The sequence below is a fragment of the Tiliqua scincoides genome, chromosome 1 (assembly GCF_035046505.1).
Source record: "Tiliqua scincoides isolate rTilSci1 chromosome 1, rTilSci1.hap2, whole genome shotgun sequence".
NCBI classification, from domain to species: Eukaryota; Metazoa; Chordata; class Lepidosauria; order Squamata; family Scincidae; genus Tiliqua; species Tiliqua scincoides.
In genome coordinates this window covers 57,360,720-57,388,608 of record NC_089821.1, presented here as the reverse complement: position 1 = coordinate 57,388,608, position 27,889 = coordinate 57,360,720, and the positions used below count along the sequence as shown (strand labels likewise).

Genomic DNA, 27,889 nt, shown 5'->3' with positions numbered 1-27,889 from the left:
GTCTGTGCTGCCCCCATGGTCTACTTTGACTGCAGAAATGCCACCGCAGGCACCACTGGAGCTGAATGTCAGAAGAGCTGTCAGACTCTTGACATGCATTGTGTAAGTATGCCTGAACTATTGTTGCCTATTGCCTAATGTGTTGTGCCTAAGAGGCTTTGCTGTGAATCAGGAAGGCCTTGAACATGCTATTCTCAACAAGTCACAGTCCCTAACCCACATTCCCATCTGCAGTACAAAGAGAATAATACTGACCTTACCTTGCAGAGTTGGTTTAAGGATTACAAGCTGACATATAAGTGCTTTGAATGTGCTTTGAAAATTCAAGTGACATATAAATGCTAATCATTATTATTATTTAGTATGGTGTTGTTTAAATAGATTATTCATACATTCATACATGTGCACAGAGAGAGAGAGAGAGAGAGAGAGGACAAGAGATTTTGATTCAATTACTAACAACATCTTTCATTCCTGGGACACTGACCATTGATCTGCAAGTCCTACAAGTCCTCAGTCTATACCAGGCATGTCAAATATAAGACCCACAGAATCTTTTTCTCTAGCCCTCTGAATCAGTGGTTCTTACACATTTAGCACCAGGACCAACTTTTTAGAATGAGAATCTGTCAGGACCCACTGGAAGTGGGTCCCGACCCACAGTTTGAGAAACTCTGCTCTGGACAAGTGGACTTGTGATAATAGATCTGCAAAGTGACCTTGAAGTGACCTCCTACAGCACGCCTCTCAGTTGCCAGTCAACTTATCTCTTTCCTTTGCTCGCTTATCTTCCTCATGCCTGCTAGAGCCTGCTGGAGAAACCAGACAAGGTGTGCAGGTCATTGACAGAAGTGATTCTTCATAGCCAGACATGAGTGCAGATCACTGATGTAAGCGAAGCTTCTAAGGAAGTCAGGAACTTTGTCCCAGGGTATGGTGGTTAAGGGAGGCAGCACTAGAGGAGTGAGTACTGGTTGAGGGAGGATGTAGGTGGCGTGGTCATTATAGTTAAGTCAGACTGGCCATTGACTATTTTAAGATTACAGTGGTGAGGTACTGCTTGAGTTGTTAATTTTGCTCCATGGTAAAGAAAAAAAAATTAGAGGGAACACTGTTTGGCAGAAGCAGCACTGCTGAAAAGGTGGCCCGTGTGATAATTGGGCTCTCCCATATCTTGAAAATATGATATTTGCATATTTTTTTATTCTGTTACATGCAGCTGTTGAGTTCCTAGGTGAGAACAAAGTGCTTATTTGAACCACTCTTACTTAAGTTGGAGCAGAGACAGAAGTAGGTCTTATGATTATCAGTGTAATCCTCTCTCTTTTGATATCTTCTTCTTGGCCATTACAGTATAGCACACAGTGTGTCTCTGGCTGCATGTGCCCTGCTGGGCTTGTGTCAGATGGGAAAGGTGGCTGCATTGCTATGGAAGAGTGTCCGTGTATTCACAATGATGCCACTTATAAGCCAGGAGAAAAGATCAAAGTTGACTGTAACACCTGGTAAGTATTTGTTAAAGAGAATGCCTCTTGTTTCTTTCATCTCACACATTCAAATATGACTAGCATTATGCATACATATTATTTGAACAGTGGATTAGCAGATAGCGTACAGGCCACCTAATATTTTATATTTTAAAACCTATACTTAAGAATTGTTTTCAGAGTACACCTAAAAATATAGTGCAACTGTGACAGAGGTATGTTTGCAAATACATATAGTATACAGCAGGGGTGTCATACATAAGGCCTGTGGACCGAATGCCACCCCCAGAAGCAATTTATCTGGCTCCCATGGGTTCTCCCAGTTTGATAAGGGCACTCTCATATCTTGAAAATATGATTTGCACAACTTCTCTTCTGTCATTTGCTGCTAATAAGTTTCTATGTGAGAACAAAGTGCTTATTTCTGGCCATCATCCACTTGATGATGTCACTTTCTGCTTAATGATGTCACTTCCGGCCCTCAGCAGGCACCATGATTGCTGACTTTGGCCATCTGTATGAAATGAGTTTGACATCCCTGGTATACAAGAACAATAGGATTAGTTGAAGCTCTCTGTAGAATGTCCACTTGGTGGCATACCCATGCATGCTATAATATGTGAAATGACCCAAGTAATCATGATTTAAATAAAATGAACTGGATTTCTTTGTCTTCATCTCAGAAACTCCCCACCCCATAATCAGCCATTGACTAGCATAAGTACTCATGGAGATAGAAAGCAGTGCCTTATATCAGAACCAATCAGGCTATTTTTATGCAAGAGACCAGGGGCGCAATTCTAACCAACTTTCCAGCACAGGCATAGCTGTGCCAATGGGGCATGTGCTGCATCCTGCAGTTGGGGGGCAGTCGTAGAGGCCTCCTCAAGGTAAGGCAATGTTTGTTCCCTTACTTTGGAGTTGCATTGCCTTATGTCAGTGCTGGAAAGTTGGTTAGGATTGTGACCCTGGATTCCCTTTTGCCAAGTTGGGCATTGAACTTTCCATTTACTTAAGTGGCCTAAACTTTATGCTACCCACAAAAGAAACAACGTAGTTTATCAATTTGATAATTAATTTCTTAATTTCTCCCAGAGCGTACTTGAAATAATGCTATTTTATCTCTTTTTTATGTACCCTTTCTCTCTCTCTCCTCTTCATATGTTACCTATGATTAGTTCAGGAGATATTTGCAAGGCTAGAACACCCAGTATTAAATTAATGAATGGTAGCTTATATTTGTACAGAGGTGTCACTTTAAAATTTGTCTTTCCCCCCTTTTTAGCGTATGTAAAGACAGGATGTGGAAATGCAGCACAGAGCGGTGCCTAGGAACCTGTGCTGTTTATGGAGATGGGCATATAATCACCTTTGATGACAAGCGATACAATTTCAATGGAAAGTGTCAATATACACTAGTCCAGGTAACTAAATAATTGCCTTGGCATTCTGAACATAGAAATAACCTACATTTGCCAGAGAGGGAAATAACCAGTGTCCTTATTCCACTCCCCCTCTTAGGATTACTGTGGGCAGAACAGTTCCACCCAGGGCACATTCAGAGTCATCACTGAAAATGTTCCCTGTGGCACAACTGGAACCACTTGCTCAAAATCTATTAAAGTCTTCTTGGAGGTGAGTGGCACTGCTGGAGCCTTTGTGCAACAGTAACAAGGTTTGATGTTTGCCAGGAAAGATTAGATTTACATTAGGTTTCTGACTTCAAAGAACACCTTTCATAATAAATAACTTCATGAAAAAATAATTTTCTAAATAAAAATTATCTTTTGTAAGCCTCACAGTAAGAGTCCAATGAACCATGCAACTACTTTCATGCACTCAAGGGTTTTGCACTTGTGATTCTCAAACACCAGCCATTCCTTGGTGTGCAAACAGGAAAAAAAAAAATTAAACATCCCACTAAGTGCATACAAGCACATAGGTCCCAGTTCTTGCCTGTATTTTCAAGTTTGAAACTAGCCATTTAAACTCAGTAAAACTACTGTATATTCAAGAAAGCAGTTGGAACAAAAATAAACTTACTTTTGACACAGTCCTCATGTGCAGAGGGCAGTGGCATAGTTAGGTCATTTGTTGCCCATGCCCCATAAATTTTTGACACTGTTTATGGAGGTCGGCATGTAATCACCTTTGACAACAAGTGATACCATTTCAATGGCAAGTGTCAATATACACTAGTCTTCCTCTTTTTGAATATTATAATTTTTTCCCCACTATTTATTTTGCTCCCCAGGGCTATGAATTGATCCTTAGTGACAACCACCATGAGGTAGTTCAAAGAGGTGATGGAGGTCAGATACCCTACCGGATTCGCTACATGGGCATCTTTTTGGTTATTGAGATTACCAATGGGCTAATTCTCCTGTGGGACAAGAAAACAAGTATATTTATCAAACTAAGTCCTAATTTCAAGGTGAGACTCTTTATATTGCCTAGTACCACAGGCACTCTTATGTTCTTTTTGCATTTTGATTTTAAAAGAACAATACCTGGAACTAAGACCCGAAAACCAATTGGGTCCCACTGAATGATTTGGCTTCTTGCAGCTGCAAGCTGCTATGAGAGATGTTTGAACAAGGCATAGGGACAGAACATCCATTGGGGCCAGAACATCCGTTGGGGCCAAATCACATGAAGCTGCTTCCATATAGACACAGTTTCAAGCAGTCTACATCTTGCAGCCATATAATAAAAAGTGCTGTAGGCACTCAGGAATATGACTTTGCTATAGCTCAGGGGTGTCCAAAGTTTTTGGCAGGAGGATCACATCATCTCCCTGACACTGTCGGGGGACGGGGAAAAAAAGAATTAATTTACATTTAAAATTTGAATAAATTTACATGTTTACATAAATGAATATATTAAAGATGAACTTTTATGAATGAATGAAGGTCTTGCAATAGCTCAAGGTCTATAAAAGGCCTTGCACAAAGCAAGGCTGGCCTTTCCTTTGCTGCCGCTGCTGCATCACAGATGTGAAACAGCAAGCAGTGGAGGGAGCCCTCATCCCACAGCTCATGCGAGAGGACAAACAGTTGCCCTCATGCTGAGAGCAGGTACGTCGGGCCAGTGCAGGCTCCAACAAATCTCCGGAGGGCCAGATGCTCATTGGAGACTGGGGGATCCCTGAGGGCCGCATTGGGAGGCCTCGAGGGCCGCAAGTGGCCCCAGGGCCAGGGTTTGGGCACCCCTGCTATAGCTCAACATCTATACATGATCCTATCTTGCAAACATTTACTCTTCCGTTGGCCCAGATGACTAGAGGCCCAATTTTATCCAACCTTCCTGCAACGATGCTGCCACAATGCAGCCCCATGGCAAGGGAACAAACATTCCCTTACCTTGAGGAGCCCTCCAAGGGGATTGGACAAGTTTCTGGAGGAAAAATCCATTACGGGTTACAAGCCATGATGTGTATATGCAACGTCCTGATTTTAGAAATGGGCTATGTCAGAATGCCAGATGCAAGGGAGGGCACCAGGATGAGGTCTCTTGTTATCTGGTGTGCTCCCTGGGGCATTTGGTGGGCCGCTATGAGATACAGGAAGCTGGACTAGATGGGCCTATGGCCTGATCCAGTGGGGCTGTTCTTCTGTTCTTAAGACTACCCTCTCACCATAGGATGCAGTGCACGCTCTGTTGGAATGGCTGCACCAGCGCTGGAAAGTTAGATAGGATTGGGCCCATAATGTTCTAGCAGAGGATACCAAATACATTTTTTCCTATTAGCTATTATTCTCTAAACTTTTAAAAAAAATTGTTTTCCTATAGTAAATCTATTGAACTGACATATTAATTGGTTGCCTTGGAAAAGTTAAACATTAAGCTGGTCTAAGAAGTCCATGCACATTATCTATTGTTCAATTACTATTTTATGTTTTCATCTGTGCAGGGTCAGGTCTGTGGTTTATGTGGGAATTATGATGACAATGGAATTAATGAGTTCACTACCCGGAGTCAGTCTATAGTAGGTGATGTGATGGAGTTTGGAAACAGTTGGAAGGTGTCTCCCACGTGCCCTGATGCCAAATGCACCAAGGATCCTTGCTCCAAGAACCCTTACAGAAAGGCCTGGTCACAGAAGCAATGCAGCATCATCAACAGTAAGATCTTCGCTGCCTGCCACTCTCAGGTATAGCAAATCCTATATTTTCCTACTAGAATTTTTTGAAGTGCCTGCTACTTCTATTACTCAACAGTTTTTAGAAGGAATTGTCACAGCTGGAAACATGATAAGGAAACACCAAGAAAACTCACTCAGAGTGCCCTCTTTAATTTCTTAATAGGTTGAACCAACTAAATACTATGAAGCATGTGTGACTGATGCCTGTGCCTGTGACACTGGGGGAGACTGTGAATGTTTTTGTACAGCTGTAGCTGCCTATGCTCAAGCCTGTAGTGAATTTGGTGTATGCATATCGTGGAGATCACCATCAGTCTGTCGTGAGTAGAAACCCTATCTTAAATAGACAGTGAAATTAGGGGCTACCTCTTATCCTTTTCAATTTCTGCTGATACAGCCACACCACTGGAGCACATACTGCATCCTGCTGGGAGGAGCAGTCCCAGAGGTCTCCTCTGGAAACATTTGTTTTCTTACATGGGGATAAGCCTCTGGCACTAGAATGGGTCTACTTGGACCTGTGCCAGCAATGTCACTGGCACATAACCAAGTAGACCCAGGAAAGTAGATTGAGGTGCCACTACCACTGATACCGCTCCCTTTCAACCCTCATTCTGCCATATCCCCCTACCCCCGTCCCTGTTCCTCCTCCCCCCATTCCATCCACCTTCCTCTTCACCCCTCCCTTAACCATGCTCACTTACCAGTGCCAGTGTATGTGACGGATCCGTTGGCAGGCCACTGCCACCATTCACCACTCACAGCAGTGCCCAGCTACTCCCAATGGTGGGTCACGTTTGCAGCTGCCAAAAAGTGCCTTACGCTGCTGGAACTCTAGTTCCAGAAGTTTAAGGGCACCTTAGGACTGGGCTGCCCAAAGAGGAAAGATGAAATATTGGTTTTAAGGTTTTTTTAAATGTTGAATATTTGACAAAATTTTAGATAGCACATTGAAGAAGATGTCTGGACTTTTGTAATACCATGGATACTATGTAAAATATGTTATAATAAATCAGTGATCACCCAATATATGTTGCCAAACTGATGGGTGATATGACTATATTGTGTTCATTAGAAAATCCTGTCATTTTAATAGATGTCTTCTAATCAGTTTGCATACATTGCTATGGCATGCCCAATTAATTTAATGGTGTTGCCAGTAATATAAGTCCATAATGGAAAATTTCATTCAAATATTTTTCTCCTGGTTCCCCTTAGCAATGTTCTGTGACTATTACAATGCTGAAGGAGAATGTGATTGGCATTACAAGCCTTGTGGAGCCCCGTGTATGAAGACATGTAGGAACCCAAGTGGGAGATGCCTTTATCAGTTACCTGGCTTGGAAGGTAAGCATCTAATATCTTATTACTAAGGGCAGTCTAAAATGCTAAAAATGAAATACCATGAAATAACATGAATATAATAACTTATTATATTAACTACTGTACGGTATGTAATAGGTTACATAGTAACACAGTTTCAATAGGTTATCTTCTTCAGTTCCCATATGCTTCAGCTTCAAATTGTTTGCTAATTGTTTGCCAAACAAAGGGTCAGGTTAGACCTGAAACATGAGATGAGACATCTGAAATCGTGTTCTTTCCTTAAAAGCAGCTATGTTGGTGTTGAAGTGGATCTGGGCTACAGCACTGAAGAAGGATTCACCTTTTCCTTCTGCAGTGTGTCCTGAATATAAATGTCACTATCCCAAATTGGTATTGGAGAAAAAAAGATGATACCAGTATTATACCAAGGTGTCCCGTCCCCCCCACGACTAATAACAGCTGGGGAAATGGATTTCAATAGAGAAATGGCATGAGGGAAAAAGGTTAACTCTCTCCCCACTGCCAAACCCCCAGTTCAGTTCAGAGGGGTCCGTAGTTATTTCTAAGCCAAGAAAAAGACATCCAAAGTTCAGATCACAGTTTGCTCATGTGACACACTGTTTGTATTTTTTTTTATGTATTTATGTATTCTACCTAACCTTTTCAAGTGCATGGTTCTCAAGTTGACTTACAACTCATTGTTTGAAACCATTTTTATGTCAAACAACCAATACTATCAAAAATTTAAAAAAACAGTTCACAGAGCACAGAAAAAGTCAGAGAAAAGCAATGTGTAAGAACAGCATAAATTCAATTGATATGTGATGCCAGGATAACTGGGCAAAGAGGTATCTTTTTCAGGTGGTGTCCTCTTACATTTAGCAGAGGGAAAGGAAATGTCCCTCTTCATGCCAGCATGGCACATTTTCCAGAAGCTGTTGCTGGTATCTGTTTTTTTGTTTTTTTGTTTTTTTTTAAAGATTGTGAACCCTATAGGGACAGGGAATCATTTGTTTAGCTATGTAAAATGCTTTGCAAACCACTTTTTTGTTGAAAAGTGGTATATTTTCAACATTTCCAGTTGTTACCTGTTGCTGACAAGTCAGTGAAATAGCCATTCACTTTGGAATGAGAGTTTCAGAGACAAGTGCCACCAGAATAAAGGTTAAATCCTACACACATTCCTTCTGAAGTTAAAAAGGGCACAATCCTAATCAACTTTCCATCACCGGACAAGCCTTCATGCCAAAGGAGGCACCGAGCCTTGTGTCAGCCCAGTTCGGCCAATGCAAGGCTCTGAGGCAGGCAGGGAGGAGGCAGGCATTCCTGGGTGGGGGGAGGTAGGGCAGTGGGTGGCCCAAGAGGGGCAGGCGGGGAGCGGGAGGTGGGGCTGGGATCAAGCAGTTATGCCAGATCCCAACCCCCATTCCCAGCGAGATCAGAGAGGCTTGAAGCCACTCTGCTCTCCTCAGACCTGTGCCACCTCAAGAGGTGGCGCAAGTTTGAGGAGACTCATGGGGCAAGGGCGCCTTGCCCAGAGCTAAGGGGGAAAGTTTCCCCTTGCTTCTGGTTGAGCCACTTTTGGCCCCTATCCTGCGCTGGATATAGCGCAAGCCTCCTGGTAGGATTGCGCCCACACTCTTTAAAGTTAAAGCTAACACAATGAACTGTATGCAGAAATTAACTGGCAATTAATGAAAATCTCTAAGCATTCGCGAAATATAATCCAGTCTGTTCATTTCAATTAATAAACCAGCTGCTGTATTGTGAAGTAATGTTTCCAGACAGTAGAAAGCCTTTTTGAGAGAGAGAGAGAGAGAGAGAGAGAGAGAGGAATTATATTTATGTACTGTGAAAGCTTATCTGTCACCCTTACCTCATGGGGAACTGCATTTATGCAATTGCATGTATTTGCATGTGCATAATTGTATTCATGCACATGCGAAATTGCAAATAATATAAACAAAAATAAAATCATCATAAGACCATCAGAAAATCATCATAAGACCAAAACAGCAGCCAACAAGATAAGATTGAGATAAGATTATGGAAATGGAATCCTGGTCTTCAAAACTGTTAAACCATCCAAATGTTAAAAGCAAATTCTTAACTTTCTTTGAATTTTTCTGTCAAGATTTTTTTGCTAAATTATGAACCACTGAAAAGCAGGTATTTGATTTTCACCTCACAGAAACCCTAGAGAACGACTATCATTTTTCTGGTGGGGGTAGTGGTGAGGAGTGAATCCCAACTTTTACAGAAATAAATCTGTTATTTCACATTTTAGACAAAATGGAAGGAAAACTGACATGGTGCTGCTTACATGTCAATGACCCATTTTGAATATTTCTTTTTTCTTTCACACCATCTCTCTCATAGGCTGCTACCCATACTGTCCAGCAAATAAGCCCTTTTTCAACGAAGATGAGATGAAATGTGTTGACGTTTGTGGCTGTTATGAGCCTCCTGATACCTACTATCCAGTAGGAACAACTTTTTACTCAAGAGAGTCATGTAAAACATGGTGAGCATGTGCTGCCTGACAATATCAAGAGGAAATAACCACAGTAGAATTTGGTAGCCATGTGTTCTCAGCGCAAAATATGAGGTGTGCAGTGCAATCCTGTCCTGAGTATGTCTACTCAGAAATAAGTCCCACAAAAATTGATGGGACTTACAGCCCAATCGGAACTAGCAAGGTGAGGCATTTCCTTGGGAGAGATAGATAGGGACAAAGAAGTAAGCAAGAGGCACTCTTTCATTGCATATGTGCATGCATGTATTAAGTTCCTTTCCATTCATCTTTTCCTTCATATCCATAAATGTTCCTAAACATTTTTAGAGAGGCAAAACTTGGGGATACAATAAAAATAAAAATAAGTAACAGAAAAATTATTATGGTGGATTTACTATCACACCTGCTTTAGCAGCCTACACAGGACCAGTGATTACAGGCAACATAAAAACAATGTACAGCAAACATAGAAAAGCCTTCAGCAATGCATGTGATAGGAAAAGAGCCATTCACAGGGGTCCTCAGAGATGTTACATGACAGTCCCTGTTTCATCTATGAAATGTCAGAGGGCATGTCCTTACAAAAGTACATTTCAGCTGAACACTACTGTTTTCAAAATAATCACACACCATGAAATTAACCTTCAGGAAGAACTAGGTAGAAAATAAATAGCAATGTGTCATTTTATGAATCTTCAGTCTCACACTTTGCTGTTATTTCTTACAGTCAGTGTACCAGTAGAGGTAAAGAATGTCACTACGATGCTGAGGGTAAGTTACAGAATTTTATTAATGGGACCTTAGGAACCATTTCATATGACACCTTGCCTAACAAGACTTTCCTTATTCTCTAAATTTCAGCATGCTACTGCTATTATGAAGGAAAGTCATATATCTACAAGGATGTCATCTACAACACCACAGATGGCTTGGGTTGGTGCATTCGTGCAACCTGTGATGTTAACGGAACAATCGTCAGAGAACTCTACAAGTGCACTGCAGTTACCACAGCACCACCATTTACGTTTACAACATCAACTGGAACAGGTATTTCTGTGAAAAGCTAAAACTTTTCTTAAAAAAAAAACACAGCATGTTACATAATACACACCACGTATTAGTTTCATTATTTACTCCTGAAGGTGGGGAGACAACTTCCTCTTGACAAGTATGTAGCAGATAACCTTCCATAGAATCACGGGCATCTCTCTGCACAATAACAGCCCAATCCTATCCCTTGTGGTGCCGCTGGGTGCAGAAGCGCCAAAATGACACTGCCAGAGGTCTCCTCGGGAGAAGAGGACTTTTGTCCCCTTCTGCCAAGGTCAATGGGGCTTTTCAAGTCTGCATCAGCTATTTTGCTGGCGCAGACAAAAGAGCCTCTGTGTTGGCTGCATAGCCCAAAATGGAGGATATGATCTGGCGGATCCACTCCCTTCCTCGGCCAGTTCCTCACCCAGCCCCACCCTTCCCCTTCCCCTGCCCCTGAACACCTCCCTCACCCCAAAAGTCCTTACTGCCACCCGGAGCTCTTCCCTTGCTCCTGACGGTGTCTGTCCATCACTGGGCCCAGTGCCAGCAGGCACTGGGCTGGCACCAGTGCTCCCTACTCAGGCAGTGCAGTAAATTGGCTTTACTGCACATTTATGGCACTCAGATTCCACGCTAGAGCTTGATGTGGTCACTCCAAGCCCTTAGGATTGGGCTCTAAGTGGCCTTGGAGACACCTTCTTCACTAAGGAGATGTTACGCATTTTCTTCTACCTATGAATATGATAGCAAAACATTAAAAACACTACATGATGCAATGTGCTCTTTATTTCCACAGGAAAATAGGATCCGATAATTACATGACTGGCACATTTCAGTATATTGTATAGAAATTAATTTAAAATAATTTTTTAGGATCCAAACTTAAAAAAAAAACCTGCCACAGTTCATTAATACTCGTAGCTTTTAGTGAACTTTATTTTTTGAACTTTCAGGAATGTTATTAAAGTGAAAGGGTCCAATATACATACTAATCCAGTGTTTCTCAAATTATGGCTCATGACTGACAAGTGCAGGTGCGTCAAACATAAGGCCTGTGGGCTGGATGCAACCCCCGAAAGCAATTTATCCGGCTTGTGTCATAATTAGGCTCTCCCAGCGTGATAATTGGGCTCTCTCATATCTCGAAAATATGAACAAGATTTGCACAACTTCTCTTCTGTCATTTGAAGCTAATAAGTTTCCATGTGAGAACTAAGTGCTTCATTCTGGCCATCACTTGTTTAATGACATATCTTCCTGCTTAATGAGGTCACGTCCAGTCCTCAACAGGCACCATGAATGAAAATTTCGGCCCTGTGTATGAAACGGGTTTCACATCCCTACAAAAGTGGGTCATGAACCAATTGACAATAGATAATATAGGGCGTCACCACCAACTCTTCTGGGTTGCCGAGCTGTAACATTTTTTTCTGCAAAAAGACCCACAACAGGACCTCTGTTCAACAGTCCTCAGACAAAGTAAGGCATCGTCCTCTGTTTTCTAGTAAAAAATACAGTGCAACTATGTCTGAAGCAGGCCAGAGACCACCAAACAGAGGCTCTACCAGGGGCCTTTTCAAAGAAAAACAGCTTGGCAACCTGGAAGATATAGTGTTGACTTGATGATTACAAAATGAAACTACTTTTTTTACTTCCTTGATAGAATACACTACACTGCCAGAGACAACAACATGTGTACACAGAGAATGTGAATGGACAGACTGGTATGATGTGACCTACCCCACATTTGGAGAACACAATGGAGATTATGAAACACCCGAAAATATAAGAGCCGAAGGATATAATCTATGCAAAATACCAGACAAAGTAGAATGCAGAGCTAAACTCTATCCAAACGAAAAGATAGATTCACTCAACCAAAAGATACAGTGTACAATAAACAATGGACTAATTTGCAATAACAAGGATCAGACACCACCAATCTGCTACAATTATGAGATCAAATTCTTATGCTGCACGTATACACCTTGTGGAACATCAACACCAACTGTTGGACACTCAACTGCACTACCTACCACACATAGCCCCAGCACGGCTCCGGCGTCATCCGCAGCTTCCACCCAGCCTCCCGTTGTGCACACAACCACGCAAAGCACCACAGTAGTGTCCACAAAGCCGGGGGTCACCACTGGAAAATCCACTGCCACCACGCATCCCACTCCGCTTTCCACGGTCATCGTCACGCCAACGGGTGTGGTCAGCACACCCCCAGTCACCCAAGGGCCAACCTCCACCTCGAAGGCCCCACCTCCGCAATCCACGACCGGAGTCCTACCCACCACCACCGGCTGCCAGCCTAAGTGTGAGTGGACCTCCTGGTTTGATGTGCACCGTCCGACCTCCAGCCCAGACGACGGTGACAGGGAGACCTACCAGAACATCCGAGGAGCAGGAGGCCAGTTCTGTGACAACCCCCAAGACATCGAGTGCCGGGCGGAAGACTACGCTGACGTCAGCCTGTCTCTGCTTGGCCAGAAGCTGCAGTGTAACACTGACGTTGGGCTGATCTGCAACAATGCGGACCAGACCGGAAAGTTCAAGATGTGCTACAACTATCAGGTCCGATTCAAGTGCTGCGATTACAAGCACTGCCAACCAACAACCCCACCGCCGACCGCGACCACAGCCCGCACGTCGACCGCACTACCCACCACGCATAGCCCCAGCACTGCTCCGGCGTCATCCGCAGCTTCCACCCAGCCTCCCGTTGTGCACACAACCACGCAAAGCACCACAGTAGTGTCCACAAAGCCGGGGGTCACCACTGGAAAATCCACTGCCACCACGCATCCCACTCCGCTTTCCACGGTCATCGTCACGCCAACGGGTGTGGTCAGCACACCCCCAGTCACCCAAGGGCCAACCTCCACCTCGAAGGCCCCACCTCCGCAATCCACGACCGGACTCCTACCCACCACCACCGGCTGCCAGCCTAAGTGTGAGTGGACCTCCTGGTTTGATGTGCACCGTCCGACCTCCAGCCCAGACGACGGTGACATGGAGACCTACCAGAACATCCGAGGAGCAGGAGGCCAGTTCTGTGACAACCCCCAAGACATCGAGTGCCGGGCGGAAGACTACCCTGACGTCAGCCTGTCTCTGCTTGGCCAGAAGCTGCAGTGTAACACTGACGTTGGGCTGATCTGCAAGAATGCGGACCAGACCGGAAAGTTCAAGATGTGCTACAACTATCAGGTCCGATTCAAGTGCTGCGATTACAAGCACTGCCAACCAACAACCCCACCGCCGACCGCGACCACAGCCCGCACGTCGACCGCACTACCCACCACACATAGCCCCAGCACTGCTCCGGCGTCATCCGCAGCGTCCACCCAGCCTCCCGTTGTGCACACAACCACGCAAAGCACCACAGTAGTGTCTACAAAGCCGGGGGTCACCACTGGAAAATCCACTGCCACCACGCATCCCACTCCGCTTTCCACGGTCATCGTCACGCCAACGGGTGTGGTCAGCACACCCCCAGTCACCCAAGGGCCAACCTCCACCTCGAAGGCCCCACCTCCGCAATCCACGACCGGAGTCCTACCCACCACCACCGGCTGCCAGCCTAAGTGTGAGTGGACCTCCTGGTTTGATGTGCACCGTCCGACCTCCAGCCCAGACGACGGTGACAGGGAGACCTACCAGAACATCCGAGGAGCAGGAGGCCAGTTCTGTGACAACCCCCAAGACATCGAGTGCCGGGCGGAAGACTACCCTGACGTCAGCCTGTCTCTGCTTGGCCAGAAGCTGCAGTGTAACACTGACGTTGGGCTGATCTGCAACAATGCGGACCAGACCGGAAAGTTCAAGATGTGCTACAACTATCAGGTCCGATTCAAGTGCTGCGATTACAAGCACTGCCAACCAACAACCCCACCGCCGACCGCGACCACAGCCCGCACGTCGACCGCACTACCCACCACGCATAGCCCCAGCACTGCTCCGGCGTCATCCGCAGCTTCCACCCAGCCTCCCGTTGTGCACACAACCACGCAAAGCACCACAGTAGTGTCCACAAAGCCGGGGGTCACCACTGGAAAATCCACTGCCACCACGCATCCCACTCCGCTTTCCACGGTCATCGTCACGCCAACGGGTGTGGTCAGCACACCCCCAGTCACCCAAGGGCCAACCTCCACCTCGAAGGCCCCACCTCCGCAATCCACGACCGGAGTCCTACCCACCACCACCGGCTGCCAGCCTAAGTGTGAGTGGACCTCCTGGTTTGATGTGCACCGTCCGACCTCCAGCCCAGACGACGGTGACAGGGAGACCTACCAGAACATCCGAGGAGCAGGAGGCCAGTTCTGTGACAACCCCCAAGACATCGAGTGCCGGGCGGAAGACTACCCTGACGTCAGCCTGTCTCTGCTTGGCCAGAAGCTGCAGTGTAACACTGACGTTGGGCTGATCTGCAAGAATGCGGACCAGACCGGAAAGTTCAAGATGTGCTACAACTATCAGGTCCGATTCAAGTGCTGCGATTACAAGCACTGCCAACCAACAACCCCACCGCCGACCGCGACCACAGCCCGCACGTCGACCGCACTACCCACCACGCATAGCCCCAGCACTGCTCCGGCGTCATCCGCAGCTTCCACCCAGCCTCCCGTTGTGCACACAACCACGCAAAGCACCACAGTAGTGTCCACAAAGCCGGGGGTCACCACTGGAAAATCCACTGCCACCACGCATCCCACTCCGCTTTCCACGGTCATCGTCACGCCAACGGGTGTGGTCAGCACACCCCCAGTCACCCAAGGGCCAACCTCCACCTCGAAGGCCCCACCTCCGCAATCCACGACCGGAGTCCTACCCACCACCACCGGCTGCCAGCCTAAGTGTGAGTGGACCTCCTGGTTTGATGTGCACCGTCCGACCTCTAGCCCAGACGACGGTGACAGGGAGACCTACCAGAACATCCGAGGTGCAGGAGGCCAGTTCTGTGACAACCCCCAAGACATCGAGTGCCGGGCGGAAGACTACCCTGACGTCAGCCTGTCTCTGCTTGGCCAGAAGCTGCAGTGTAACACTGACGTTGGGCTGATCTGCAACAATGCGGACCAGACCGGAAAGTTCAAGATGTGCTACAACTATCAGGTCCGATTCAAGTGCTGCGATTACAAGCACTGCCAACCAACAACCCCACCGCCGACCGCGACCACAGCCCGCACGTCGACCGCACTACCCACCACACATAGCCCCAGCACTGCTCCGGCGTCATCCGCAGCTTCCACCCAGCCTACCGTTGTGCACACAACCACGCAAAGCACCACAGTAGTGTCCACAAAGCCGGGGGTCACCACTGGAAAATCCACTGCCACCACGCATCCCACTCCGCTTTCCACGGTCATCGTCACGCCAACGGGTGTGGTCAGCACACCCCCAGTCACCCAAGGGCCAACCTCCACCTCGAAGGCCCCACCTCCGCAATCCACGACCGGAGTCCTACCCACCACCACCGGCTGCCAGCCTAAGTGTGAGTGGACCTCCTGGTTTGATGTGCACCGTCCGACCTCCAGCCCAGACGACGGTGACAGGGAGACCTACCAGAACATCCGAGGAGCAGGAGGCCAGTTCTGTGACAACCCCCAAGACATCGAGTGCCGGGCGGAAGACTACCCTGACGTCAGCCTGTCTCTGCTTGGCCAGAAGCTGCAGTGTAACACTGACGTTGGGCTGAACTGCAACAATGCGGACCAGACCGGAAAGTTCAAGATGTGCTACAACTATCAGGTCCGATTCAAGTGCTGCGATTACAAGCACTGCCAACCAACAACCCCACCGCCGACCGCGACCACAGCCCGCACGTCGACCGCACTACCCACCACGCATAGCCCCAGCACTGCTCCGGCGTCATCCGCAGCGTCCACCCAGCCTCCCGTTGTGCACACAACCACGCAAAGCACCACAGTAGTGTCCACAAAGCCGGGGGTCACCACTGGAAAATCCACTGCCACCACGCATCCCACTCCGCTTTCCACGGTCATCGTCACGCCAACGGGTGTGGTCAGCACACCCCCAGTCACCCAAGGGCCAACCTCCACCTCGAAGGCCCCACCTCCGCAATCCACGACCGGAGTCCTACCCACCACCACCGGCTGCCAGCCTAAGTGTGAGTGGACCTCCTGGTTTGATGTGCACCGTCCGACCTCCAGCCCAGACGACGGTGACAGGGAGACCTACCAGAACATCCGAGGAGCAGGAGGCCAGTTCTGTGACAACCCCCAAGACATCGAGTGCCGGGCGGAAGACTACCCTGACGTCAGCCTGTCTCTGCTTGGCCAGAAGCTGCAGTGTAACACTGACGTTGGGCTGAACTGCAACAATGCGGACCAGACCGGAAAGTTCAAGATGTGCTACAACTATCAGGTCCGATTCAAGTGCTGCGATTACAAGCACTGCCAACCAACAACCCCACCGCCGACCGCGACCACAGCCCGCACGTCGACCGCACTACCCACCACACATAGCCCCAGCACTGCTCCGGCGTCATCCGCAGCGTCCACCCAGCCTCCCGTTGTGCACACAACCACGCAAAGCACCACAGTAGTGTCCACAAAGCCGGGGGTCACCACTGGAAAATCCACTGCCACCACGCATCCCACTCCGCTTTCCACGGTCATCGTCACGCCAACGGGTGTGGTCAGCACACCCCCAGTCACCCAAGGGCCAACCTCCACCTCGAAGGCCCCACCTCCGCAATCCACGACCGGAGTCCTACCCACCACCACCGGCTGCCAGCCTAAGTGTGAGTGGACCTCCTGGTTTGATGTGCACCGTCCGACCTCCAGCCCAGACGACGGTGACAGGGAGACCTACCAGAACATCCGAGGAGCAGGAGGCCAGTTCTGTGACAACCCCCAAGACATCGAGTGCCGGGCGGAAGACTACCCTGACGTCAGCCTGTCTCTGCTTGGCCAGAAGCTGCAGTGTAACACTGACGTTGGGCTGATCTGCAACAATGCGGACCAGACCGGAAAGTTCAAGATGTGCTACAACTATCAGGTCCGATTCAAGTGCTGCGATTACAAGCACTGCCAACCAACAACCCCACCGCCGACCGCGACCACAGCCCGCACGTCGACCGCACTACCCACCACGCATAGCCCCAGCACTGCTCCGGCGTCATCCGCAGCTTCCACCCAGCCTCCCGTTGTGCACACAACCACGCAAAGCACCACAGTAGTGTCCACAAAGCCGGGGGTCACCACTGGAAAATCCACTGCCACCACGCATCCCACTCCGCTTTCCACGGTCATCGTCACGCCAACGGGTGTGGTCAGCACACCCCCAGTCACCCAAGGGCCAACCTCCACCTCGAAGGCCCCACCTCCGCAATCCACGACCGGACTCCTACCCACCACCACCGGCTGCCAGCCTAAGTGTGAGTGGACCTCCTGGTTTGATGTGCACCGTCCGACCTCTAGCCCAGACGACGGTGACAGGGAGACCTACCAGAACATCCGAGGAGCAGGAGGCCAGTTCTGTGACAACCCTCAAGACATCGAGTGCCGGGCGGAAGACTACCCTGACGTCAGCCTGTCTCTGCTTGGCCAGAAGCTGCAGTGTAACACTGACGTTGGGCTGATCTGCAACAATGCGGACCAGACCGGAAAGTTCAAGATGTGCTACAACTATCAGGTCAGATTCCAGTGCTGCGATTACAAGCACTGCCAACCAACAACCCCACCGCCGACCGCGACCACAGCCCGCACGTCGACCGCACTACCCACCACGCATAGCCCCAGCACTGCTCCGGCGTCATCCGCAGCTTCCACCCAGCCTCCCGTTGTGCACACAACCACGCAAAGCACCACAGTAGTGTCCACAAAGCCGGGGGTCACCACTGGAAAATCCACTGCCACCACGCATCCCACTCCGCTTTCCACGGTCATCGTCACGCCAACGGGTGGGGTCAGCACACCCCCACTCACTCAACGGCCCACCTCCACCTCAAAAGTCACATCTCTACAATCCACAGCTGGAACCAGACCCACCATCATGATTAGTACAGAGGGTAGCACGACCACCGGAAAGATCAGCACAACAACTACTTCTGCATTAAGTCCTGCTACTGGACCTGTAACTGAAACTGTCCCTCCTTCTACTCCTACACGTTCCACACAGCCTCCCATTGTACATACAACCACCCAAAGCACCACAAAGTTGTCCACAAAGCCAGAAGTCTCCACTGGAATATCTACTGCCACTACGCATAAAACTCCACTTTCCACTGTCATCATCACGCCAACAGGTGTGATCAGCACAACCCCAGTCACTCAAGGACCAACTTCCACCTTGACCGCTACACCTCCACACACCACAACCGGATCCCAGGCAACCTCCACGATAAGCACCAAGGTCACCACCGTTTGCAGGCCTAAGTGTGAGTGGACCTCCTGGTTTGATGTTCACCATCCAACGTCTAGCTCAGACGACGGTGACCGGGAGACCTACCAGAACATCCGAGGAGCAGGAGGCCAGTTCTGTGACAACCCCCAAGACATTGAGTGCCGGGCAGAAGATTACCCTGACGTCCGCTGGTCTCTGCTTGGCCAGAAGCTGCAATGTAACACTGACGTTGGGCTGATCTGCAACAACGCAGACCAGACCGGAATGTTCAAGATGTGTTACAACTATCAGGTCAGATTCCAGTGCTGCGATTACAAGCACTGCCAACCAACAACCCCACCGCCGACCACGACCACAGCCCGCACGTCGACCACACTACCCACCACGCATAGCCCCAGCACTGCTCCGGCGTCATCCGCAGCTTCCACCCAGCCTCCCATTGTGCATACAACCACGCAAAGCACCACAGTAGTGTCCACAAAGCCGGGTGTCACCACTGGAAAATCCACTGCCACCACGCATCCCACTCCGCTTTCCACGGTCATCGTCACGCCAACAGGTGGGGTCAGCACACCCCCACTCACTCAACGGCCCACCTCCACCTCAAAGGTCACATCTCTACAATCCACAGCTGGAACCAGACCCACCATCATGATAAGTACAGAGGGTAGCACGACCACCGGAAAGATCAGCACAACAACTACTTCTGCATTAAGTCCTGCTACTGGACCTGTAACTGAAACTGTCCCTCCTTCTACTCCTACACGTTCCACACAGCCTCCCATTGTACATACAACCACCCAAAGCACCACAAAGTTGTCCACAAAGCCAGAAGTCTCCACTGGAATATCTACTGCCACTACGCATAAAACTCCACTTTCCACTGTCATCATCACTCCAACAGGTGTGATCAGCACAACCCCAGTCACTCAAGGACCAACTTCCACCTTGACCGCTACACCTCCACACACCACAACCGGATCCCAGGCAACCTCCACGATAAGCACCAAGGTCACCACCGTTTGCAGGCCTAAGTGTGAGTGGACCTCCTGGTTTGATGTTCACCATCCAACGTCTAGCTCAGACGACGGTGACCGGGAGACCTACCAGAACATCCGAGGAGCAGGAGGCCAGTTCTGTGACAACCCCCAAGACATTGAGTGCCGGGCAGAAGATTACCCTGACGTCCGCTGGTCTCTGCTTGGCCAGAAGCTGCAATGTAACACTGACGTTGGGCTGATCTGCAACAACGCAGACCAGACCGGAAAGTTCAAGATGTGTTACAACTATCAGGTCAGATTCCAGTGCTGCGATTACAAGCACTGCCAACCAACAACCCCACCGCCGACCACGACCACAGCCCGCACGTCGACCACACTACCCACCACGCATAGCCCCAGCACTGCTCCGGCGTCATCCGCAGCTTCCACCCAGCCTCCCATTGTGCATACAACCACGCAAAGCACCACATTAGTGTCCACAAAGCCGGGTGTCACCACTGGAAAATCCACTGCCACCACGCATCCCACTCCGCTTTCCACGGTCATCGTCACGCCAACAGGTGGGGTCAGCACACCCCCACTCACTCAACGGCCCACCTCCACCTCAAAGGTCACATCTCTACAATCCACAGCTGGAACCAGACCCACCATCATGATAAGTACAGAGGGTAGCACGACCACCGGAAAGATCAGCACAACAACTACTTCTGCATCAAGTCCTCCTACTGGACCTGTAACTGAAACTGTCCCTCCTTCTACTCCTACACGTTCCACACAGCCTCCCATTGTACATACAACCACCCAAAGCACCACAAAGTTGTCCACAAAGCCAGAAGTCTCCACTGGAATATCTACTGCCACTACGCATAAAACTCCACTTTCCACTGTCATCATCACGCCAACAGGTGTGATCAGCACAACCCCAGTCACTCAAGGACCAACTTCCACCTTGACCGCTACACCTCCACACACCACAACCGGATCCCAGGCAACCTCCACGATAAGCACCAAGGGCACCACCGTTTGCAGGCCTAAGTGTGAGTGGACCTCCTGGTTTGATGTTCACCATCCAACGTCTAGCTCAGACGACGGTGACCGGGAGACCTACCAGAGCATCCGAGGAGCAGGAGGCCAGTTCTGTGACAACCCCCAAGACATTGAGTGCCGGGCAGAAGATTACCCTGACGTCAGCTTGTCTCTGCTTGGCCAGAAGCTGCAGTGTAACACTGACGTTGGGCTGATCTGCAACAACGCAGACCAGACCGGAAAGTTCAAGATGTGCTACAACTATCAGGTCAGATTCCAGTGCTGCGATTACAAGCACTGCCAACCAACAACCCCACCGCCGACCACGACCACAGCCCGCACGTCGACCACACTACCCACCACGCATAGCCCCAGCACTGCTCCGGCGTCATCCGCAGCTTCCACCCAGCCTCCCATTGTGCATACAACCACGCAAAGCACCACAGTAGTGTCCACAAAGCCGGGTGTCACCACTGGAAAATCCACTGCCACCACGCATCCCACTCCGCTTTCCACGGTCATCGTCACGCCAACAGGTGGGGTCAGCACACCCCCACTCACTCAACGGCCCACCTCCACCTCAAAGGTCACATCTCTACAATCCACAGCTGGAACCAGACCCACCATCATGATAAGTACAGAGGGTAGCACGACCACCGGAAAGATCAGCACAACAACTACTTCTGCATCAAGTCCTCCTACTGGACCTGTAACTGAAACTGTCCCTCCTTCTACTCCTACACGTTCCACACAGCCTCCCATTGTACATACAACCACCCAAAGCACCACAAAGTTGTCCACAAAGCCAGAAGTCTCCACTGGAATATCTACTGCCACTACGCATAAAACTCCACTTTCCACTGTCATCATCACGCCAACAGGTGTGATCAGCACAACCCCAGTCACTCAAGGACCAACTTCCACCTTGACCGCTACACCTCCACACACCACAACCGGATCCCAGGCAACCTCCACGATAAGCACCAAGGGCACCACCGTTTGCAGGCCTAAGTGTGAGTGGACCTCCTGGTTTGATGTTCACCATCCAACGTCTAGCTCAGACGACGGTGACCGGGAGACCTACCAGAACATCCGAGGAGCAGGAGGCCAGTTCTGTGACAACCCCCAAGACATTGAGTGCCGGGCAGAAGATTACCCTGACGTCAGCTTGTCTCTGCTTGGCCAGAAGCTGCAGTGTAACACTGACGTTGGGCTGATCTGCAACAACGCAGACCAGACCGGAAAGTTCAAGATGTGTTACAACTATCAGGTCAGATTCCAGTGCTGCGATTACAAGCACTGCCAACCGCCGACCGCGACCACAGCCCGCACGTCGACCACACTACCCACCACGCATAGCCCCAGCACTGCTCCGGCGTCATCCGCAGCTTCCACCCAGCCTCCCATTGTGCATACAACCACGCAAAGCACCACAGTAGTGTCCACAAAGCCGGGTGTCACCACTGGAAAATCCACTGCCACCACGCATCCCACTCCGCTTTCCACGGTCATCGTCACGCCAACAGGTGGGGTCAGCACACCCCCACTCACTCAACGGCCCACCTCCACCTCAAAAGTCACATCTCTACAATCCACAGCTGGAACCAGACCCACCATCATGATTAGTACAGAGGGTAGCACGACCACCGGAAAGATCAGCACAACAACTACTTCTGCATTAAGTCCTGCTACTGGACCTGTAACTGAAACTGTCCCTCCTTCTACTCCTACACGTTCCACACAGCCTCCCATTGTACATACAACCACCCAAAGCACCACAAAGTTGTCCACAAAGCCAGAAGTCTCCACTGGAATATCTACTGCCACTACGCATAAAACTCCACTTTCCACTGTCATCATCACTCCAACAGGTGTGATCAGCACAACCCCAGTCACTCAAGGACCAACTTCCACCTTGACCGCTACACCTCCACACACCACAACCGGATCCCAGGCAACCTCCACGATAAGCACCAAGGTCACCACCGTTTGCAGGCCTAAGTGTGAGTGGACCTCCTGGTTTGATGTTCACCATCCAACGTCTAGCTCAGACGACGGTGACCGGGAGACCTACCAGAACATCCGAGGAGCAGGAGGCCAGTTCTGTGACAACCCCCAAGACATTGAGTGCCGGGCAGAAGATTACCCTGACGTCCGCTGGTCTCTGCTTGGCCAGAAGCTGCAATGTAACACTGACGTTGGGCTGATCTGCAACAACGCAGACCAGACCGGAAAGTTCAAGATGTGTTACAACTATCAGGTCAGATTCCAGTGCTGCGATTACAAGCACTGCCAACCAACAACCCCACCGCCGACCACGACCACAGCCCGCACGTCGACCACACTACCCACCACGCATAGCCCCAGCACTGCTCCGGCGTCATCCGCAGCTTCCACCCAGCCTCCCATTGTGCATACAACCACGCAAAGCACCACAGTAGTGTCCACAAAGCCGGGTGTCACCACTGGAAAATCCACTGCCACCACGCATCCCACTCCGCTTTCCACGGTCATCGTCACGCCAACAGGTGGGGTCAGCACACCCCCACTCACTCAACGGCCCACCTCCACCTCAAAGGTCACATCTCTACAATCCACAGCTGGAACCAGACCCACCATCATGATAAGTACAGAGGGTAGCACGACCACTGGAAAGATCAGCACAACAACTACTTCTGCATCAAGTCCTCCTTCTACTGGACCTGTCACTGAAACCGTCCCTCCTTCTACTCCTACACGTTCCACACAGCCTCCCATTGTACATACAACCACCCAAAGCACCACAAAGTTGTCTACAAAGCCAGAAGTCTCCACTGGAAAATCCACTGCAACTACGCGTCCAACTCCGCTTTCCACAGTCATCGTCACACCAACAGGTGGGGTCAGCACACCCCCAGTCACTCAGGGGCCAACCTCCACCTCGAAGGCCACATCTCTGCAATCCACAGCTGGAACCAGACCCACCATCATGATAAGTACAGAGGGCAGCACAACCATCAGCAAATTCAGCACAACTACTTCAAGTCTTCCATCTACTGGACCCATCACTAAAAGCTTCCCTCCTCCCACTTCTGCCTTTACTATTGGTAAGTGAATCATGCTTCTCTTCACTTCATTCAGTGTATCTGAAGGAATTCCCCATTTTTAGATAATCGAAACTTTACCATTCTTTCCAAGTGTTGGCTTTTTCTTTTCTTTTTTTGTTCTTATTCTCCCATTAGAAATTAGAATTGTTTCCATTACTGAACTGTTTTGTATTTTTATAACCATCTTGGATCTTTTGGAATTTTGAATAACTGTGTAGGTAGACAATCTATTTCAACTGTTTCTTTTTATGATACTGACACAAATTCTTTTTAGTTGTAAAAATTATACAGAACATTCCAATTCCTTATTATGATTCTTATAATTGTAATTCACTTTTTGATTCTTTGGTATAAGGCACATCAAAAGATTTGTCTCTCAGCGTAACTATGCATGTCAGTGTCTATTCTATGCTATTATAAATATGTGACTGGATCACACCTTGAATGACAAATTAGGATGTGAATTTTCACACCCATTACTATACTTCTTATTGAATACGATCCTTCTTTATTTAGATATATCTATATAGAACCGTGAGCTATGGTGTCTTATAGCAGAGATGTGAATTTGATATATTTCCTCATGTGGTCAGCTGGCCTCTATAGAATCATTCTATCTGATCTCTGTGAAACTTGTGTTACTATTGTCTGTTTCTATGTCACTGTTTCTTCAAGGAGACATGGACATCCATGAATCAGATGGAGAATTGGAGCAGGGATGTACATTAGTGACCACATTTATTCTCCAAATCACCCTGTTAGGTTCCAGTCATCTAGCTAGCTACCCTGGAGCCCTGGGCAATTTATAAATGATGTCCCTCCCCACGTCACCTCCAGAAGTGATATCACCCCTGGGTGTGACATCACACTTGCTTTTTTTTAAATTGAAAAATAAAAAAAATCTGCCACCACCTCCAGCCCCCCTCCTGCTCACCTCCCAAGAGATCCGAGCAGTGATTGGAGTCTGTGGCCACTCACTCCCCTTGCTCTGCCACCTCTCCCCACCCCCAGACACCTTCTGCTTGCTCCCCAAGCCCCCCCCCCTCAGTCGCTCCCCAAGCCCCGAGAGCAAGGGGAACAATTTGCCAGAGACTGCAATCCCTGCTGTCCCTCTTTCAAAGAGTGCCTTTTTTCCGACACTTTTTGCAAGAGGTGTGAGTGGCAATCATGGGGGGGGGGAGGTGCAATTGCATGTGTGGGTGGCCAAACTGTTGCCCCCAGGCTGCCTGCTGCTCAGTACAATTGCTACTCTAGCTATGCTACTGGGTTAAGCTGAGAGATTGTGTTTGGCTAAGTGAGCTTCATGGTCGAGTGGTGATTCAGACCCATATTTTTTTTGTTCTCATCCAACACTGTGGACCAGGGATGGCTCAGGCATGAGTTGAACTAAATTATTCATTTACAGCAACAGATTAGAAGAGGAAGAGACCTAATGCATCTTGTGCCCACTCACTGCCTGCTGCACTCAGTGGCTGCCCAATCCTCTTCTCACTCACTCTCCTTGTGAAATGAATGGGAATAGAAGGGGGACTTACTTCCTCCTCCTCAAGTACTGTTGCTGAGCTGGTGGAGGCGGTAGTGGTAACCATTCTGATCTTGTTCTCCACGGCTCTCTAGTAAACTAGAAGAGGGTTGCCATCTGCTTGCCTCCCTCTGCCTCTTCTTCTCTTCTGCACCTTTCCAGGTGGAATTCCCAAGTTCCTTCCCATCTGATCAGTTCTGAAGACATTGTGGAAGCAGGAGGAGGATATAAGGACAGCAAGTAGAATTTGGGCACCATTTCAGGTGCCACTTTGGCTCAGGCTGGGCCTTCTCTACCCACTATCCCATTTGGGCTTAGAAAGATTCTGCAATGTTCTGCCTAAGTTTCACATATCTACAGTTTTCAGCACCACTTTCCACAGTCTCAATGTACAAAATTCCCATGCTCCCATTAATTCCATACCACATAGTACAAACTCCACTAATTGCAGTATGTGTGTCTTTTCTACAATGTTTTCTATAGCATCAAGTGCAGCTACTACTTCCACAGAAGGAACTACACCCGTGACTTTAAGCACAACGACTCCATGTTTCTGTCATGTGTCTGGTGTCAATGGTGGTTTATATTCACCTGGTAAGATTTTTTTCAATGTATCTGTTTCCGAAGCAACTGAAATGATATTTTCATTCATATTTTGCTTTGATTGTACGTGTACTTAGAACAAGTCATTTCTTATAACTGCATCATGGCTGTACGCCAAGAAGCTTGTTATGGTGCTTCTCTGTATTGTTTGAAGTAGCTGATGTACTTTTCCTCTACAGCCTTTTAAAATAATTTTATTGATCATATTTTATGTGGATTTTGGCAGTTTGGCAGTGCTATTTTTCATTTTGTTTTCCTGACTTTTACATGTATTTGTTGTTTTATTACTATATGTCAGTTTAGTGTTTCATATAAATGTGATGTAAAAATATCAGATATGATCCATTCTGTAGCTCCAGCAGTCTAAGCTGTGCATGCGGAGAGATATCACTATACAGCATGATAGATTCCCCATTCTCAGCTGGCCCTTATAGAAAGGACCAGGCCATACTTTCAACAGGAGGTCAATGAATGTCTCCCACATAAGCATACAACTGTCCACCACAGTGTCCTGGATCCCAAGTGTTGCCTAAGTAACTGGCTGGGGACCACATGTGAATGGAGAGGGAAGAAAGAGGGCTCTGTTTAGCACTATGCTGATCCCCACTTTTGTCTGCAGCTGTGCCTAGATGGGTGGCTCTTACCCACTACAAATATACCTCACAGTGCAGTCTTATGAAACTTTGCCTAAGGCTGTGATTTTAAGCACATATACTAGGAACTAAGGGCTCAATCCTGAACTCCTGAAGTGCCATAAGGCACATCTGTGGCACCCGAGGGGCCACCAGTGCTGGGCTAGCACCAGTCAGCTCAGAGCCTGAATGCTGCGTGGAGTGCTGGCCAGTGCTCTAGCAGCACCAGCCGGTGGTAAGTAGTGGGCGGAGCTCCAGTAGAGGCGGGGAGTGGGCGGAATGGGGCTGGGAGAGGAACTAGGGTGGGAGGGGAGTGGGACTGATAGAGCTCTGCAAAACAGCAGGCTCAGACTTGAGAGGCCGCATTGCGGGGCTTGGGACTTTCCCAAGGAGATCTCTGGTGGCCTCAGCAGTGCAGCTGGAACCAGTGGTAGCCATTTTGGTGCAGCTACACCAGGCAGAGCTGCCAGCTTCAGAATTGGGCTGTAAGCCCAATTGAGTTGATTGGAATTCTTTCTGTGTAAGCATAGTTAAGGTTATACTGTGCATAGGTAAGTAAGGGCACAATCCTAACCAGGTCTACTCAGAAGTAAGTCCTATTTTGTTCAATGGGGCTTACTCTCAGGAAAGTGTGGTTAGGATTGCAGCCTAAATCAAGCAACATGAGCTGTGCACGCATTTTAAAATGTTATATCTTTTGGTTTATAGTTTTTGCACCTTTTTAAGCAATTCATTCATTATTTTAAATAGGAGAAGTAATCTATAATCGAACTGACAGCTCTGGATGCAGCTTTTATGCAGTTTGCAACAAAAATTGTGAAGTCGAGAGATTCCAGGGATGTCTTTCAACAACTCCTTCCCTTCCACCAACTCCGTCAGTGACAACTTCAGGAACATCACCTGTTCCACCAACTCCCACACCTACAGTTTTAGTTCCATCAACTCTGCTACAAACCACTTCAGGTGTATTTACCCAACCAATAAAAGTCACCACTGGTCCTGTTACCCCACCATCAGGTTGTCCTGCTGCTGAGCCACCTAGAAAGGTAATCTAGTTCTGGCATTATTTTTAATATGTAAATCACCAATATGGTTTTTGTGGCAATTTACAGCCCAATCCTATCCAACTTTCCAGC

General features: G+C 48.5%; 1 protein-coding gene across 1 annotated transcript in view; it reads left to right on the top strand.

The window, feature by feature from the left end:
* Positions 1–27,889, top strand: part of LOC136644014 (mucin-5AC-like) — a 69,728-nt gene that overhangs the window by 18,096 nt on the left and 23,743 nt on the right. The window contains exons 19-32 of the mRNA XM_066619475.1: positions 2–102; positions 1,354–1,505; positions 2,773–2,911; positions 3,009–3,122; positions 3,742–3,921; positions 5,401–5,640; positions 5,795–5,951; positions 6,850–6,978; positions 9,337–9,481; positions 10,200–10,243; positions 10,334–10,519; positions 12,168–23,996; positions 26,002–26,112; positions 27,504–27,799. Coding sequence (XP_066475572.1) covers positions 2–102; positions 1,354–1,505; positions 2,773–2,911; positions 3,009–3,122; positions 3,742–3,921; positions 5,401–5,640; positions 5,795–5,951; positions 6,850–6,978; positions 9,337–9,481; positions 10,200–10,243; positions 10,334–10,519; positions 12,168–23,996; positions 26,002–26,112; positions 27,504–27,799 — 13,823 coding nt within the window. The remainder of the gene's footprint in view (position 1; positions 103–1,353; positions 1,506–2,772; positions 2,912–3,008; positions 3,123–3,741; positions 3,922–5,400; positions 5,641–5,794; positions 5,952–6,849; positions 6,979–9,336; positions 9,482–10,199; positions 10,244–10,333; positions 10,520–12,167; positions 23,997–26,001; positions 26,113–27,503; positions 27,800–27,889) is intronic.